The sequence below is a fragment of the Haliaeetus albicilla genome, chromosome 7, assembly GCF_947461875.1.
Source record: "Haliaeetus albicilla chromosome 7, bHalAlb1.1, whole genome shotgun sequence".
NCBI lineage: Eukaryota > Metazoa > Chordata > Aves > Accipitriformes > Accipitridae > Haliaeetus > Haliaeetus albicilla.
This window is the reverse complement of record NC_091489.1, coordinates 7,590,612-7,609,200: the sequence shown is the minus strand read 5'-3', so window position 1 is coordinate 7,609,200 and position 18,589 is coordinate 7,590,612. Positions and strand designations below refer to the sequence as shown.

The 18,589-nt window shown below is 41.5% G+C and overlaps 1 protein-coding gene across 4 annotated transcripts in view; it reads right to left on the bottom strand.

The window, feature by feature from the left end:
• RPS6KA2 (ribosomal protein S6 kinase A2) overlaps positions 1 to 18,589 on the bottom strand; it is a 308,863-nt gene that overhangs the window by 21,011 nt on the left and 269,263 nt on the right. For all 4 annotated transcript variants that reach the window (XM_069786870.1, XM_069786872.1, XM_069786871.1 and 1 more), the window contains 3 exons: positions 16,370 to 16,472; positions 11,455 to 11,585; positions 9,600 to 9,725 (listed from right to left, as the gene is read on the bottom strand). In XM_069786870.1, the coding sequence (XP_069642971.1) occupies positions 9,600 to 9,725; positions 11,455 to 11,585; positions 16,370 to 16,472 (360 nt within the window). The remainder of the gene's footprint in view (positions 1 to 9,599; positions 9,726 to 11,454; positions 11,586 to 16,369; positions 16,473 to 18,589) is intronic.

The window sequence follows — 18,589 nt, the reverse complement described above, 5'->3', positions numbered from 1 at the left end:
ATGATATATTTGAAAATTCAGGGCACCATTGGTGGAACTAACTATAGATGGGATTCATATCCCTTCTGAAGAAAGGAGGTGCAACAATACATGCAGATATTTTAACCTGACAGTTTCATCTACAATATTAACTCCAATGAAAGTGTCACAGAGATAGAATTCTGCAGTTCTGTGCTGCTGGAAAATGTACAGGTTTCCATTCCAGTAATATTTCCTTCTAAAAATAAGCCCTATTCATGCCAAGCATCTGTTTTAATTTGGTTCCTTTTTTGATGTCAAACTACTCAAGCTGGATGAAAATCACTGCAGAAAGGCTAACATTATTTAAAAGGACATGGTATAATTTTACATTTAAAATGTCTCCAAGGAGAACTATTCCAAGCCGAATAGTTTCTGAGGGACTATTTGCTCTGCTATTAGTTTTGATTAGCTCCAGAGATTCATTCCCCCCATCCATGCTTAAATCTTTCAGAAAAATAGTGAAATGAGTATTAAAAGAAACAGCCCTAATTAGCAATACTTTTGTGAAATAAGCACTGGCCATCAGATCAAGCTGTGTGGGTGAGACATTAAAGTTTCTGCACACAGAGCATGCCCACTCGCTGCCAGTGTTTGCCGACTTAGCACTCCTAAGCTGTCAACTGCAACTGTAGTACTTATTAATTAGCATTTATACAGTAGCACGCATTTTCTAAGCAACGCAGAAACATTAACAACTTCTGTTCCAATAGCACCTGTGAAACAGAAAACCTCATTTTAGAGAGAAGTCTGCAGTTTTGGAGGCAGAATGGCTTGGTGGGAAAGGCTTTGCACTGTGTTTTAGTGTGCTCTGATGAGCCCTGGCACATATCCTTGGATCAGACTGATGAGTTTTCAGTCCGTAAAATGACTGCAGTGCTACTCCCACCTTCTTTTACAAAAAGGTTCAGGGATGGAAACCAGTATATCATATTCAGACCTTATAAAAAGGAAAAATTATTAAAGCAATATTGAAGACAAATACAAGAAACACAGTTTAAATGGCCTCAAAAGAGAAACAGAGCCACAAAGGACCAAATTCTGTCCAAAATACTTGGGTATTTGGCAAGCAAGCTAGAGAAGAGAAACATGGTATTACTAAGCTGTAAGGAAATTGTTGCCCAATCCTAGATCTCAGAAAAGATCTAGTTAGCAGTGAGAAATACCATCATCTCACATTCTTCAGAGGCTCAGTCACGCCACGAAGAGAGGCACCGTGAGCTTTGTGTGACCAAATGGGAAGGAGGCTGCAGGAATCCCTACACCAGAGAGGATGTACAACCACTGCGCATCTACAATCTGCTTGGAAGCTGAGTTTAAGAGGTGGTCTGCACACATTTCTGTATTTCCATCTGCCTCCTGTGTTTATTTTGTTAAGACTGAAGCAACGCCTTGACCCCATTTACCCCAAAAGTCACCAGCCAGCAATAGCTGTTACTGCTACAAACAGGCTTGCTGCTTGTAGAATTGCTCAAGGCACTCCTGGCTCTCTGCCCTGCCGTCTTCTCCCAAGTCCTTCAAGCAGAGCCCAGCACTCTGTACTGGCCCATCCTTTCAGAAGCCGTAGCTGCAGGGTCATGCCTATTTGAGCAGTGCCTCCTTGGAGAACTGACTGGTTTCTAGGGGAAGAGTATCTGGCAGAAATCTGAACGCACTCACATCAGAACAATAGAAAAGTGAGACTCATTGAAGTTTTGCAGCTATTTGACTAAACTCAAATCTTAAAAAATGATGACGGCATATAAAATATGCTACGTTGCCTCCTGCTGTGGTTAGTGATATTGTACAGAGCGGCCCTGGTCCAGTGTGGAAGTCAGGCCCTTTGATGAAGTTGTTCAAAATGGGAAAACCAAGAAAGCCTTCAAAAATACTCTCACAGATCAGACATAAGATCCTCATAGACGACTTTCTCCACCACTCCTTTGCTACTTCATCCATTTTACTGTAAATAATTTTCTCTTTCCATCATATCTAGAGGACTCCAGTCCATGCTGCTTGTAATCACTCTTACTGTATCCACCATGGACCCCAGTTGTAATCTAGGGCTCTTCATGCTGGTTTCTTTGCATAGTGCTCTGGAAAACAGCCCTTCCTATGCAAACCCAAAGCAGCACAGAGATTTGTGCCTAAATCTGCTCTGAAGCCTGTATCTCCTACATGGCACCCTATAGCCTACTGAATCTGGTGCCACACTACCAGCTTAAGTATCCTTCAGACAGTGAAAAACAGCTTTTACTGAAGTGTCCGGACAACAGGATTTCCTGAATCCCAGCTTTATAAACCAAATTTCATGGGACAACATGGTACGCGTTCTTTGTAGTTTATCAAGGTAAGCAGGGGTCTTACACCTCTGACCTTGCATTGTGTAAGGCCACATTTCCACTCATATATGACAGATCCAACTTCTTTGCTTGTGTGTGGGAGGACATCTCGGTCATCTCCTTGAAGAGTCTGTTTTACTGACTGCTCTCACCATCAGACTTTTTTTTCTGAAACTCCCTTTTTTAGCTTCAAGACGCTCTGTCTTGTCTTGCTGTCTTTAGCAGCCAAATGGTTGTCATCCATCATTTATATCACCTTAGAGATATTTATAGATTTTGAGCACATCCCACTGGACTCGTCTGTCTCACATCATATATATCTGTAGCTCTCTTAATAGAGCTTGCCTTGTAATTCTTGCATATTTTCTGCTATAGATTTTCTCTAATTTGTTTATATTCTATCTTAAACCATGGACACCAAAACAGCACATGGTCCCACAGTGTTTAGTAGTCCTACCCAGGTAGAATCATAGAATCACAGAATCATTTAGGTTGGAAAAGACCTTCAAGATCATTGAGTCCAACCATCACCATGCCCACTAAACCATGTCCTGAAGTGCCTTGTCTATGTGCTTTTTGAATACCTCCAGGGATGGTGACTCAACCACTTCCCTGGGCAGCCTGTTCCAATGCCTGACAACCCTCTCAGTAAAGAAATGTTTCCTAATATCCAATCTAAATCTCCCTTGCCGCAACTTGAGGCCATTTCCTCTCATCCTATCTCCACCAGCTGACAGAAGAGACCAGCACCCACCTCACTACAACCCCCCTTCAGGTAGTTGTAGAGAGCGATAAGGTCTCCCCTCAGCCTCCTCTTCTCCAGACTAAACAGTCCCAGCTCCCTCAGCCGCTCCTCATAAGACTTGTGCTCCAGACCCTTCACTAACTTGGTTGCCCTTCTCTGGACACGCTCCAGCACCTCAATGTCTTTCCTGTAGTGAGGGGCCCAACACTGAACACAGGACTCGAGGTGCGGCCTCACCAGTGCCGAGTACAGGGGGACAACCACCTCCCTGCTCCTGCTGGCCACACCAGTTCTGACACAGGCCAGGATGCCGTTGGCCTTCCTGGCCACCTGGGCACACTGCTGGCTCATATCCAGCCGGCTGTCAACCAGCACCCCCAGGTCTTTCTCTGCCGGGCAGCTTTCCAGCCACTCTTCCCCAAGCCTGTAGCGCTGCACGAGGTTGTTGTGACCCAAGAGCAGGACCCGGCACTTGGCCTTGTTGAACCTCATACAGTTGGCCTCAGCCCATCGATCCAGCCTGTCCAGATCCCTCTGTAGAGCCTTCCTACCCTCAAGGTACCACAGGCAAAACTCACTTACTTATATGCAAGCATGTTACTGAGACAGAAATCTATAGAATTGTTTTTCAATTTTATTAATAGAAGTTTAACTGCACTAGCAACACATTTATGCATTGTCTGATACTGGTATTCAAATCATTGTATTTCCATCCTACAAATTAGTTGAGTATACTGAACAGCTTCATTCCATGCCATTCAGGGAACGAAAGCAAACAGGAATGAAAATTTTTGGGGGAGACTGCAGTCAGAGATATTTTCTCAATAAAATATTGGAAAGTGTCTTTCAGAATCATCAATGTGATCTCACAGAGGCAAGAGATATGCTCTTCATAGATAATTCGATAAGCCATCTTGGGGAAGAGCAAGGACAGTTAGAGGCTTATGCAAGCACAGTTATCACTTCCATTTCCCTTCAGATGGGTAACAGGCTTTTTAATGAGGTCTTTTTACACCACATTATATTCTTCCTGATGCCATTTCCGCCCCCTCTCACCCCGAGCGTGAGGTGTGATAGAACCGTACTCTCATCCATACAAACCTCACTGCGACAGCCACCCAGCAGAGTCAAGAGGCGTTTGCATGACTAGAGATGGAACGAGAGCTGAGACAGGACCTCAGCATCTGACCCACCCTCTCCCTGTTACTGCTCTGCTCCAGCCGCCGGTAACTTCTGCTAAATTTCAAAGCTAAATTTAAAGGGGATGCATTTACCAGTGGCTCTGACCTGGAGATCTTTGCACATACCCTGGGGCCTGACCCCTGCACCATGTTCTGGGGCAGGCAGAGGGAGGGAAGGTCGGGTGAGCTGTGGATGGGTACCTGCTGGTGTTGACAAGCTGGTAGGCTCAGGGCCAAGAAATCTGAGGTTATCCAGTAAACTTTCCATTGAGTTGCCTATTAAAATACGGACATATTTATCCATGTGTCACCAGACACTAGGTACCTCTCAGACAGACAAAAATAGACACAAACCCTCCCTTGAAAATTTCACTTTAGAGGAAAGTCACTTTAGTGACTTTCCCTGGTTCAGGAGAAACAAATCTTGGCAAATGTCTCTAGAGCTACAGACACCTTAACTATCAAGGAGATTTGATGACCTTTGGACTGTTTTTTTTTCTTCTTTTTTTTTTTTTTCCCTCTTCCTGTTTCAGTAAATAAAGCTACATGTGTTTGGGATTCTTATTTTCTATAAAAGAATTGAAAAAGAGCGCACCACGCTGCAGTCAATCTTAGAAGACTGCCTTTTTTTTTGTGTTATTCACGCTTTCTGCATTCAGCACTAAACTCCTGACATAAACATAATATAGATTATGCAGAAAATGTTGTAGAGCCAACTAAATACCACTGTGTAACCTTCTGCCTTCAGATTAGCGTGATATTGTATCTACTTACACCAACCACCTAAACCCAAGCAAACCAAGACTGAGAACATCAATGGAAGAGGAAAATGAAGTTTAAAGAAATTATGAAACAACTGTGGAATTCATACAGCTTTTGGTGACTATGTCACTGTTATTAGCAAATAAATAGAGGTATGTAGCAAGTCTGATTACACAGGCCTGCTAAAAACAGCTCTCACAAGTTACTGACTTCTATTTACTGATAGCATGTTGACATCACTTCTCCGCTGGTATTGCATTTTTATAGCTAATTAAAAGGCACCTTCTCCCCAGTCTGCATGTACCAAAATATGCCAAGATAGATGCACTTTCAGTGCTTTGTAATTACCATAATTATATATGAACTGTAGGATTTACTAGGACTCTAGCATAAACTAACCTGTATCCCAGAGGCAGACATAGACCGCAAAATTTGGCTTTGCTCACAGCTGTAGAACATTTGGAGCCAAATAGTTGGTTAGTGCATTACAGAGATAGGAAAAAGTCATGCAATTCACTTGTGTTTCCTGATCCAAATTCCACTGTAATATTGGCACCTGCAAAATTGGACTTGTCATTCAGGACTATCTCTACTGTATGTTTTTCCCCTTCAAGGGAGGGAGAAATGTATACCCTGTCCTTTTACCCAGTGGTTCGCCTTGGCTCTAACAGCATGGAAGGACTAAAAATCCATAAGATGTAACCAGTTAGATACTCTTTTGACCTGGAGAAGAAAACAGTTGGCATCAAGCTGCTGAAGGTGGCACCTATCCCACCCTCCTCTGCAATGTTTGGGGCAGTTACTGTACTGGGGGTAGAATAGGCCACGGCAGCAGCAGTTTCTACTTGGCTATTATCCACCAGTAATCTCTCCTGAGGGTAAGGAGTCAATCTAAATAGAGAAATCTTTAGAAAAAGTAGGATGTAATCAGGTCCTTTGCAAAATTACTGAATCTGGCATCAGTAAGAAGCACATCTGAAATCCAGCTTGAAAGCCTCACTACAAGTTGGGGTCCAAGCTTGAAACCAGCGCAATGGTTTTAAGTAAAGAAAAACTTTTGGAATACTCTAATTGTATTGAATCTCTGGCAGGCTTTGAAAAATCTGATTCACCAAGAACTCTGAACTGTAGCATTTTGTTTGTTTTCCAAACAAGAGCTCTTAATCTGTTTAGGCTTCCATTGCAGACTTTCTTCCATCCACAGAAATCCTGCCCATCTGCTCTAGCATCATTCTTTTACTTAATTGACTTATTTTCTCTAGATACTGATGTGACTGAAATAGTTTCATCTGATTTGCCTTTGCTTCTGACCTCACTGTTACATTTAGACCCTCGTGAAGCTTGTAACTGTGATCGATGATGCCAGTTCCCTTTGCTACTAAAAATTATTATGCCTGCTGTAGTCAGGATGATCAATATTCTAGCAGAAGAATCTCCAACATGTTAGAGGTCCGTCAGAGGAGAAACACTCTTTTTTCCCCCATCTCTCTTCTTCCTACCAGAGTCTTATAAAGCATTCAGAAGAATGAACAATACACTTACTTGTATTTCATAACTTTATACTTTTTTTCACTTGGGAATGAGATGGAAAGGAAGCCTAAGAGTAAAATTCTAAAAGTACCTCAGAGTATGTACATACAGTAGAATATGATACAAGGACTTGCTAAACCAACATCTACCCGCACTGACCCAGGTAGGTGGCTACTTGTTTCAGGGTAGACTCAGTTTGCAGGAAATCTGTCTGTCTACAATGTTTTCTATTGCATGGTATTGAAATGCTCTCAGAAGTGGAGATATAAGCCTGAATTCTTAAATATTGCATTTAGGAGCCTGAGGGCACATCTAAAATAGACTTAGAGTTTATTATTAGCATTTCATTTTTACAGATGACACGGAAGAAGAGGGAATAGGTTGTAAGAAAATTCTCTTCTGCTGGTTCAGTGATTGGATTTACAAAGGCAGTTAGATATCTGCAGGTGCAGAGGTGTCTAGGGAGACTTCCAAAAGCACAGCAGTGAGTGACGTGCATAGTCTCACTGAACTCTGAAATGAGTGAAATTCCAGATCTGTTCAAGTGCTTTTACAACACCAGCAAAGAACTTCTTTGCACTGCTAGACATGTAATTATCTCTGTAAGATGGCCCCCAATTAGTCACAGATGGCCAGCAAAAGGAAAAGGAATGAGATGTTTTGCATTTTAACAAATATATTCTGCTTCTGGGCTAGGAAAGGTTTTGTTTTTCTGGGTGGATTTTCTGGCTGTAGCTCTGGCTGAAGTTACTCTGGCTCGGTACTCTGTGGTCTCAGTGTGGCACTACACAGCAATAGTAAATAAGTCCTGGTGAGTGGCAGTCTCCATGGGGGGATTCTTTACCCAGTGACATGATGTGTGTCTTCCCACAGTGATGCCACCACGTCATTTCCTCAACTCCTTTGCTATAACCACCTTCCCCTGGGGAAATGGGATGATGCTTTCTGACATGTCGGCAGTTCATCTTAGAGGGAGCTTTTAATGAGGTGGTGCCAGGCAAATGGGGCTGCTGCCTATCATACAAACTATCACTGCAGATATTTTTTCCTGTGAATGTCATGTATTAGGGAGCACTGAGAAAATTATACTTACTGAAAGAAATCAAAAGAGTCTAATTACAGTGATTTTTATAGAGAGAGTTAAAGGATGCATGTCAAAAGGGACCGATCTATAATTATGATAATATCTTTTGCAACTCCTGTGCCATCTAATTACTTGAAATGGGTGGCATTGTGCAATCTTTATGAAAGTGAGATACTTTGATAACAAAATGATATAATCTTCACATGAAATAAAAATAAAATTGAAAGGAAAGTAAAATGAATATATTGGTAGGAAAAATAATCAACGAGGCAGCACTCAATGTGCTGGAAAGACAGTACAAACAGAAACCCACCAAAGTTATTACTTTAATTTAACATACATTTTGTTCATCACAGATGTAATTTAATTACACAGAACCCATACCTACTATACATAATGCCATCTGTTGAAAAATGACCTGGACACTGGAAAAATCTAATTTTTCCATTTCAGCCTGCAGACCTGCTGGTAGATCCATGCTCCTAATTATGGTGTAGCCTAGAAAAATCAACCGTTATTTGAACAGTGACATCAACAGATTGTCAGTTATTAGTTGTTTCCAGATTTTTGTGGCTACCATGGGAAGACACCAAATCTTTCATGGACACTCATGGATACTGCATTATCACCAGTCTTGTAATGGAAAATAAGGCTGAATAAAAGGTTTAATATTATTCTATTGACTACCTGCATCTCATTTATCTCATGGACTGCAGTTTGGATCACTTTTGTAAGCTCTCATCATCTCATTTAATAGCAAAGATACCATCTCATTCATAAGCTAAGTTTACATAACTTTTCTAAAATTTTAAAATAAGAAAAGTAGAGTGGCAATTGGCTAGAATCCCTCATTTACTGCAAGTTTGGTAAATACATTTCTCTATGTACTAATTTCAAGGAGCTACTTTTTGTCTTATGCTCATTTAAGCAATCTGTTCCCATGAGGACATACAGAATGAAAGGATCTGACTTAACTGTCTGTGTCTTTTCACATTCATTATACTAATTCCTCATTAATCCAATCTTGTCTCTTTTTGGTACAAGAACAAAAACATGAAATACTTTTCTAACATATGAGTGCTTTAATTGCTACACCTTTTTGTTAAAGACAATTGAATGTTTGGAACTCTTCCTCTGAGCCATAACCTCACAACCACTTGCCACATACATTGGTCTGTTCTGCCCTCTGTAATAGCTGCATACTGTTTATTCGACAGCATTTAATAGAGATTGCGACTTAGTCCTCTGAGCATGACCTTCCAAAGCAGTTCTACTGAAATTCTTCCCTATCGGAAAAGGTTCCCTCATACCTACATCCTAGCAGCTTCCTGGCCTCTGCAGCTGTGGTGATGCTCTTTTATGTAGTGTTGCTTTACCAAATCGGAAGTTCACTGACTTGTCTTTAATATCCAACTAAATTCCACTGAATTAATCTTTTAAATCTCCGCTGAAGATTGCCTTTTGCTCCTTTGTGTAGCATGTTGGTGTTGAATGTCAAGGAGGCAAAAGGAAATCTAAGTTTTTGAAGGTGATCATGGTTTTCACTGTCTAATTACAATAAAAAAAGTCAGAACTAAATAACTTGAGAAAGAAGAACAAAATGCTATTTCAACTTTGCAATCATTTTACATGTTATTTTGTTTATTTATGATGGTTCAGTGTAGGATCTGTTAAAAATCTTATCTAGTTTGCAAGGAGCATGGCTGAAATGATTAGCAGGATTTCCATGCAAGACTGTAAAGGTTTTTCCCATCCAGGAATTTTACTTGATGAGATTAAGGTGTGAGAAATAATGTCAGGCTTATCATGAAACCTGTCATCTTCCAAAAGAGAAAAAAACACAAGCAACACCTGCCAACAAGGAATAAGCCAACAAAATACCCACTGACCGCAGTGCTGCCCGGGCTGGCAGAGCAGTCTCAACCACACTTCTGGCATCTACCAGAAGGGTTTCTTACCTTCACTGCAAACTCTGTTTCTGTAGCTTTATGAACACATCTCTTGCACACTGAATAGGAGCCAATTCCGATGTCCTCCTTGATCTCATATCCGTCTGTAAAGTGAATGTTGTTCCCATGTAACTGCTATAGGGAAAGTCAAAAGAAACAAGGTAATCAGGACATGGCTATGTAAAAGCAAGGACTAGCCTCGTCTTAATAAACTCCACAGAGCTCTCTTGTCCTTAGCAGTTTTTCTAAGTCCAATTAAAAAAAACCTGAAGCTCTTTACTCAAACAAGTGTGTCCCCTCCCTTTTTTACCTTCTTCCAGTCTGGAAGACAGAGCTGTCCATGTAGAAGTAGTGGCAAGATAGCAGTGATTTTCTAAACTATTTATGGAATGCAGACAATCACCTCCTATAAGAAAGTCACAGGAAACTATGGGCCCAAATCCCCTGACAAACCCACATACCTTGTAACATTCCTAGTTACTGAGGGGCCAGATAACTCATAAACCACTAACAGCTTCACAATTTTCAAAACAGATACCCCACGTATGTGGTGTGCCTCTAGACCACTGGATGTCTTGTCCAGGATAACATTTAATTATGATTTCTCTGTGAGAGAAAAGTTACTATTTTAAGCCAACCTAATTTAAAAAAATATACTACTAGTGAAAATAGTAGGAAAATACTTTAAAATTTGTAATTTTATTTATTGAAGGATATAGAATGAACTACGGCATCATTGATTCATATGGCCTTTGGAAAATGTCTGGGCAGGTGGACTGGTTAGATGGTGAAACCCAAATCTGAGGCCTTGCTGCAAATTCCATCCCAGGCCTCAAGAAATGACCAGCAGCTCTAAAAATCCTCTAGGATCCTCTGTCTAAAAATGTTAACGTCACTAGCAAAGTCCACACAGAATCTTCTAAATTATAAGACATGCCTGTGTTAACATTCAATACATTTTTACAAAGCAGACCACAGGAATATATATATAAAATTTCTGGGATGTAATTGCTTGGGTAACAGTTCACTTCCTGTTGCATTAAAAGAATCTTTAAGAACATGACATATTCCACTGTAAATTATTAAAATTGGGATGAAAATGACGAAAACCACAGGAAGGGGGTCTCTCTTTGAGGCATGTATACCTCTGGCTGTGGGTAGGAGAGGAACTTTTTCCCTGTGGGAAAATTTGCTGCACCTTTGAGCAGCCCAGTTCTTTCTCCTAATTCACTGTTCCTCTGCTGTATTGAGCCATTTGTAGCAATTTATTTCTGGTTTAAATGACAGTAACTGGAGAGCATGTTGTAGGGGAATGGCAGCAAAGAACGAAGTGTCTGGCAAGTGTCATTCCCCCGTCAAGCCGCTCTGGGTTGTGAGTACACGCAGGCTCTTGTGCAATAGCAGCAGGAACACGGTGGCCTCTCACACCCAGGAGCTTGGGTTCCATGTCTGTGGGAGCCTACAGCAGCAGTTCATTGAGCCCCTTTGCCAACACAGACCGTATCATATAATCCAAGACAAAACTGTTGAGAATGACATGCATTCACTGGAGAAACAACACTTCGTTACCTGTCCTGCATGCACAACTGGAATAGTGTTTCAGGTATTCAGAAGTACTTTTCATTTCAGTTGTTGTAAGGTGCGATTCCTATGTCCTTTGTAAAGGCTGTGGAGAATGTGAACTTAAAGGTAAAAGCCTTTGGGAAAAAATTCTCATTTTCCACCTCCTACATGCTGCATGTAAACACCTCCTACCTACACTGGGTAGCTGTGAAATACCAGTGAGAATGCCGAGGCAGTTTAAATACACCATGCACATATGTATCTGCCCACCAGATGTGAAGTGTAACATCAGCATCAGTACCTGCACAATTGGATGGACGGTGATTTTGTGCACCTCTTGCTGTGCTGGCTCCTGCACCAAGTTAGAAGCAACGAAGCTGAACCCTCTGAAAAGATGATGAGCATTGGCACTTGGAGGAACACCCGGGGAATCTGTAGGAGAAGGAAGAAAGTGGCCTCGTGAGCTGCACAAAAGATCAGAAAGTAATAGCACGGCACCTGCAACAGACAAAGTCACCCCTGCCACTCAACAGCAGATCCTGCTAAACTGGCAGACACACGTGAATATAATCCACCTCCATATCAAGGCTGTGGGGTGCCTTCTCCATCCCTTTCCTCTGGATCTGAACAGTGCAGGGGTATCGTTTGCAAGGATCTCTCCTCTTGGATACAGAGGGTTTTTTCACAGTGCTCGCTCGTTCTGTGCCAGGAGTCCACCCAGAGAGAGAAGGTGCAGGATGGCGAGGCTAGGAGAAAGACGGATGGCTCGGGGCAGGGCACCCCTTTGGCTTAGCAGAGGTTCTCCAAGGAGTGGGAAAAAGCTGCCAGATGCTGTATCTGTCCTTCGCAGCACACCTTGACTACAGAAATTACAAAGCCTAAAGTGCTTTCTGGGTAATGTGGTATGTTGTGTGGGTCAGGAGAATGTAGAGAAGACAGGACCTGAAGCAGGTGTAAAAGCACGATGCTCCAGTAGTGGTGGTTTGCAGCCTCATAAGGCTCTTTCTGCAGTAGCTTTAGGAGCTGGGACCTATTCCAGGGAAGACGCTGGGTGACTCGTCCTCAGGTGAACAAAATAGCTAGGAGTGTTTTAACTACCCTTCATGGATATTTTCTGTCCACTCCTTCCCCTGACATGGCAAACCCAGGGGAGGAACAGCTGGAGACAAAAAAGCCCTGAATTAGTCTACCTTTGGGATGAAATAACTAGAGAGCAGTTTCTGGTACCTACGCCACTGCTCAGTGAGAGAAACAGCCTGCCAAACCGAGAAGTGTTGCAGTTCACTTAAAATTCTGAAAAGCTTTAGAGAGATCTTTTGCCCCAGTTATGTTTTGTCCCAGGTATTTTCATAAGCAAGTGAGAGTTGCACGGCAAACCTTTCCTGGGTAGCTGGGTAGCTGGCTTTAGAACCTGTAGTACCCAAATTTGCTCACCTTTTATTTGTTCTTTTTTCTGTCCCCTCCCCGCTTCGTATTTCTTGCAGTGCAACATGTGATTTACCATGGCAAGGTTACAAAGCTAAACCTGCTTTAGAAAGCCATCTCCTTGTATGAGTGTGTAAGTACCCAGTTTCACTAGAGTAAAGAAGATACATCCCCACTGGACCTTATATCTGACTCACCTACCTACACCATCAGCACCACCCATTAGTGTGAAGGGCAACGGTGTGGAAGACTGAGTACTGCTTGAGGTCCTGAAAATACGTGAGAATGTATTTCCTTGTGGGGACATTCCCTGTATAAATCTATGGTCAACTCAAGAGAGGATCTGAAGCCAGAATGTGGTAAAAACAAATTACCTGCTCAGGAATAAACAAAACTGAGACTGCAGCTAATTATCTATCTCATTACAAAGCTGCCTCAGCTTTGACAGGAATCAGAAATAAGCACAGCAAGTCAGACCTCACTGCAAAGTTGGTGGAGAAGCTTGTCTTTTGGTAAAATGACATGGGCTATTTGTTTATCTCAGTGTATTGATGGGCACTCTCCTTGCAAATACATGGATGAATCACACCAGATCTCTTGCATCACTGGGTACTTCTTACAATGGCATATATACAACAGTGATTTTCCAAGAGGGATTAATTAAGAGAAAACAATGTTTGTTTTAAAAGATGGAATGACAGTAATTCAAATCTGAACACTCCTGAACTTCAGAAAAGCTGTGATCCGGCTCTAAAATATAAGTGCTAGGTCATCTCTATTTAAAAATAACTGTTTCTTCATAATTCACTGCCAATCTCTTTATCGAACACTGTGGAAGATCTACTGATTATTTGGTGTTCAATATTAAATATTCATCACCACCAACTGATATGCCCATCATACTAATTAAATGTTAAAACACCTCTGTTAAGTGCAAAATTATGTTTAAATCATGTTAATTAACTGATAGCTATGAAACCTAAATCATTTTCCTAGTCTTGATAAATCCAGAATCATTTCATGTCTGAATTAGACTCACTTGCAAACACCAATCTTATATAATGGTTATCTTTCTCCCTGTGAGAGTCATAATGATTTGTCCCACTAGAGCATCTAACTTACAGGATTTTTCAAAGGCTTCATAAATCTTAAGTAATTTACTTCAGTATGCTTCACTGGGGTTAGCAAATGTTATTATCTTAGTTGCAGAGGAGGAAATTTAGATACTTCAGGTGCAATTTTACATATTTTTTCTCAGCAGTAAAGCCAGCCCAAGACATCCCTGCTGGTTACAGCATGCTGCCCCATCACTTAGAACAGTAAAAACGTTTATGGACTGAAATCTAAGTTGGATCATCAGAATGATTTTGGTTTGATGTTTGTTTAAATCACCATTTATAACCTGGATTGCTTCAGTCTCCTGCTCCCTGTGAGGAGCTGAGTCAGCACAAATGAGATGTGGGCTTAGGAAACGAGTGGCCAGAAAAAGCAACTCCACCTCAGGGGAATCCCTGAGAAAAAGTGATATATGAAACTATACCCACAGAGATGAACCGTCGATGTCGGAAACCACATCTTCGGTGCACTCAGAGCTGAGGTTAGGAATCCACAGAAAGCTGTTTCAACCTCCAGGCTAAAGAAACTTTCTGAGATACAGCAAATTACTGGACTGAAAAGTTACTGGATTCAAAACTTTGACATAAACCTGCTTCCAGGCAGGAGAACTCATTCATAGACAGAGTGCAAAATGACTGTATGTATCTGTGCCCCCTCCTTGGTAATATCTTTCTGACAGCTTCATTTAAACACAATGACTGCATTATCACCATGAAACAGGAATTATTACAGTGCTTTCTGTCTAGGTACGTTCTCACTAACAGGGTAAGTTTGTATGGCACCTATGTCATGATGGAAAAAACCCCAAAATAAAAAGGGTTCTTGTTTCATTCCACTGGCCATATGAGCCAGTATTAAACACTCTTGCGATGCTCTTCCCTTCTGGCTGACCCAACCAGTCAACAGTCAGGGGCTGCAAAATATGCTGCCAGTCTACCAGAGCTTTTCTATCACTCTGGAAGCATAAAGGGATTCACACTTCCAATCACACCCATTTTGAAATTACAGGATTTGCTTCTCAGGCCACTTTCCATAGTAGCATGAAGCAGAATTGAGGCAGGCCATCTCCCCACCCCAGCCACCACCCCAAGACAAACCTTCCAAGTCAGTGTCTGGCATGAGATATCAAACTGAATTAGGCAACAGTAGTAGCACGTAGAATGTAAAATTTTACCCTGGGCATCAGCACATGCATGAATTATAAGGGTTTTCATGCCAGTACAACCAGTGAAGCGTGAACTTCCAAAGAAACCCAAACGCTCAGTCCTTCTCTGAGACTTTCCAGGGCAGCACCAGCCTGCATTGCTCTCAAGATCAGACTAACTCGCAGTCTCCAATATTTCAAAGAAATTAGTTCCTCTGAAATCTGAATTAAAGCTAACATCAAAGGTGTGAAATGTCTGGTATCCAAAGATCATTTGTTTCCATGCAGCGGGACAGGAGTATCAGAACAGGACTAACATATACTGGAGGCAGGTGGATGTTCCAGTTAGAGCTGAATAACCAGAGTGTAATATTTTTATAGCTTGTGAAAGTCGACACATGCTTGCCAAAAAAACTAGGAACCAAGACTGATAAAAGATTTTGACTAGATACCACTATTTCATACCCCATGAAAGGAGGTTTGAGCCAGGCTTTGAATAGAGCTTTGGGCTAGTTTTAAGAAAAAGGCTGATGGTCATGATAAGCCTGAATGAAAACTACAGGAAATCTCAGCTCTGATTCATGTGCTATTATGCAGGGTTTTCATAACGAAAGCTCAGATCTTTGACTCTCACTGCAACAGTTCTGGGGCAATTTGAGGGTTGACACTTGAGACCTTATACTTGGTTATTACAGCAATATTATGTGGTATTTACAGCGCTTACCATCTTCAAAGTCTTTTACAAGTGACAGCTAATTAAATTTTTACATTTTAGAACATATAAATAGGTACTTTTACACAGGAATACCACAGGCAGGAGTGTAATGTAGCTTATCCCTGTCTAGCAAGAGGTAACATTATAACTGGGATTACCACTCTGAGGTTACCGATATTTTTGCTTTCAACTAGAAGAGTGGAAAGATGGTGTTTTGTGCAACAATCATCTTCATATATATAGTGCACGAAAGGTGATATTCCTGTTAGGAAATAGAAATTATAGGAACAACATTCTCACTGCAAGGATTTTCCAAATATTGTGGGCCAAATTCCTGTTGGCATAACTCCACTGGTCTGAGAACTTCATGATTCTTCATTACTCTTAACCATGTGTTAACTTCCAGCAGTCCATAGTCTATGGGATTTCATCATTAAAGAAAACATCTATGGAATATATAATTGTATACTAACTTGCAGAGATGCAAAGTTCTTTGAAGCCGAGGTAATTTAAAATAGTTAAATTCAGCTAATGTAAGCAATGATAAGAATAATAAAATAGCAAATTAATAGTTGATTTTCCTATTAAAAATGTGAAATCTGTCCTTCCTGAGGACAAATTAATGTGAAGTCAGTGAAATGCTTATGAGCTGCTTTCCTTGGAAATCCAAACCAGCCTTTACTTCCTGCTGGATATTGCAAAACCCAGTAATCCCACAGGTGATCAGACTTTTAGACCCCTGTTGGAATGGGGAGGGGAAGGAAGAATGAATTTACTCACTGAAAAGATGCATTACCCATGTGCCACCTTACTGACCCGTGGGCGTCCGAGATGTGAACTCTGGATCAAAATGAAAGGTGTCTTCTGGCCGTCCCACTGCGGGCTTGAAAGGCGGCTTGATTTCTTTCCTGTATAGTTTCTACAAGGAGAAGAACAGATCACAATCAACAATAATCTGTACACCTTCAGCACCTGCAGACAGGCTCCCCCGCTTTGTTTAGGGTGTCCTCGCTCAGCTCTGTCCCATCCTTGCGGGACTGAAAAAAAGGACGATGTATTCGAAGTTCTGGCTCCTGCTTGACTGGTCGGCTTAAAACCTGTGTCCTGCATGGTCCCCGCACTTTTTAGTTACTGGAATCCAGCACATAAATGCAGATCTTTCTGGTAAAAATCTACCCCGTTAGACTGGCACAATATTCCAGCGGAGGCATCTGGAAATTCACTGATCTTAAGGGCAGGACCGGACCGTGCAATGGAACACCAGGAAACTGTGCACGAGTGAGTTCAGCAGCGCAGCGATGGCAATGAGCACAAAGAACTGCTGGGAAGCGGCGCCTGGTTTAGCTTTTATTTGTCAAGAACTAGCAATATGTTTGATACTTTGCCAGACTGAGCAGAGCAACAGGCCTGGCCGCCTGGTCCTCACAACCTACACAAGAGACTTGTTCTTTTGGCATATCTGGTAGAAGGGAAGGGGCTCACAGCTGGGGATTAGATAAAATTCCCAGCAAAAGATGTTAGGAAGGAAGCACCGTGGATGGGTGGGGAATCATGTTGAAGGGCTAAGCGTGGCTTGAGCAGAGGAGCAAAACCAAGGAAAAATATAAGGAAGAGAGGAAGGTAGGTAACAGGCAAACACTGCTAGGTGTGTGAGTTTGTGCTGGCGAGTGAGGGGGCATGTAAGGGATCACAGAAGTAACAGTCCCCATAAATGCATGCTAATACACTGCCTTTATTACCAGGGACTTCGTGGCCTCTTTACTCATGCTTTGTGACCTTTAAGAAATTGGTTCACCGTGCTCCTTTGCAAGCATTCACACACACACAGACACACACACCCCCTGGGAGATGAACAAACTGAGGTGCCACATGTCTGGATCCGATCCAAAGCCTACAGAGGTTAATGGAAAAAGTCCTATTGATTTCAGCGATCTTTGCATCATCTCTGCTTGAAATGGCCAAAACCAAACATCATGCTGATGGCTGCATGGGGAACAGAGCTCCAGTTTGACTCCTGGGCCCGCATTTCAGTCCCTAGACTGCATTCCCTTTCTAGCAATGCTTTTGTTCTCAGGTTTCAAAGGGCTGAATTAGTTGCCACAGACAGCGCCCAATAATTAACGTGTCTGAGCATAAAGTTTCATCCAAACTTTCAAGTCATGATAAGAGCTGGAGAGTTCAATTTTTTGACTCTTTGTAATATGTACGTTCAGGTTAGCTCTTAAAACAGCTTCATAATGAGCTGATTTTTCAAAATATTTAATGGAGATTAATACATGCTTGTCCAGCTCTTCGCATGCAGGAAGATTCTTTTTAACTGTGGGTTTTGTGGTGAATTAGCTTCTGCAATATAAAGCATGTGGTCAAACCTAAGATGTATGCACATCAACATAATTTAAACTTGATTTTGCATAGATAAATAAAGGTTCTTGACATTCTGCTGCATAGTATTAGCATTAGCATAAAGCATATGCTTGTGGTTGAATTATGATTCCTTGGAAAAGTGGAACAGCGAGGCTGGAAATGACTCTGCAATAATTAATGGCCATTTCACCATAAAAAGTTCCTGCTTGCGTAAAACTGCTCCGTATCTTCTGAGAGAAAAAGAGATGAATAATTGTTGTGTCCCACAATGGAAAGCCAGTCTTCCAAATAATTAAAAGCCAATTGTAATCTTAAGCAGGAAGTGTCATTCATCAGCTGAAAAGTATCAACATAGTAATTAACATATATCTTTTTCTGTCTGCACAGAACTTTAAAAGGGAACTCAGCACCTACTGAAGGTTTTTCTGTTACTAGGATTTCATCTTGAGAAAGCTATTTGATTCCAGCTTCCCTTTATTTGTCTTAATTCACAACTGCAGTCATTCTACCGCAGAAAGCAATACGGTCACACGCACATGCTTTCTCCTTGAATTAAGTGCACCCTCATCCTGTGAGGTCCAAAAACTGGAAAATATTTGAGAGTCATACATCATTCGGGAAGTGCACTCTCTTTTGATTATCGTAACCATATTCTTTCTGGCCTCTTAATTC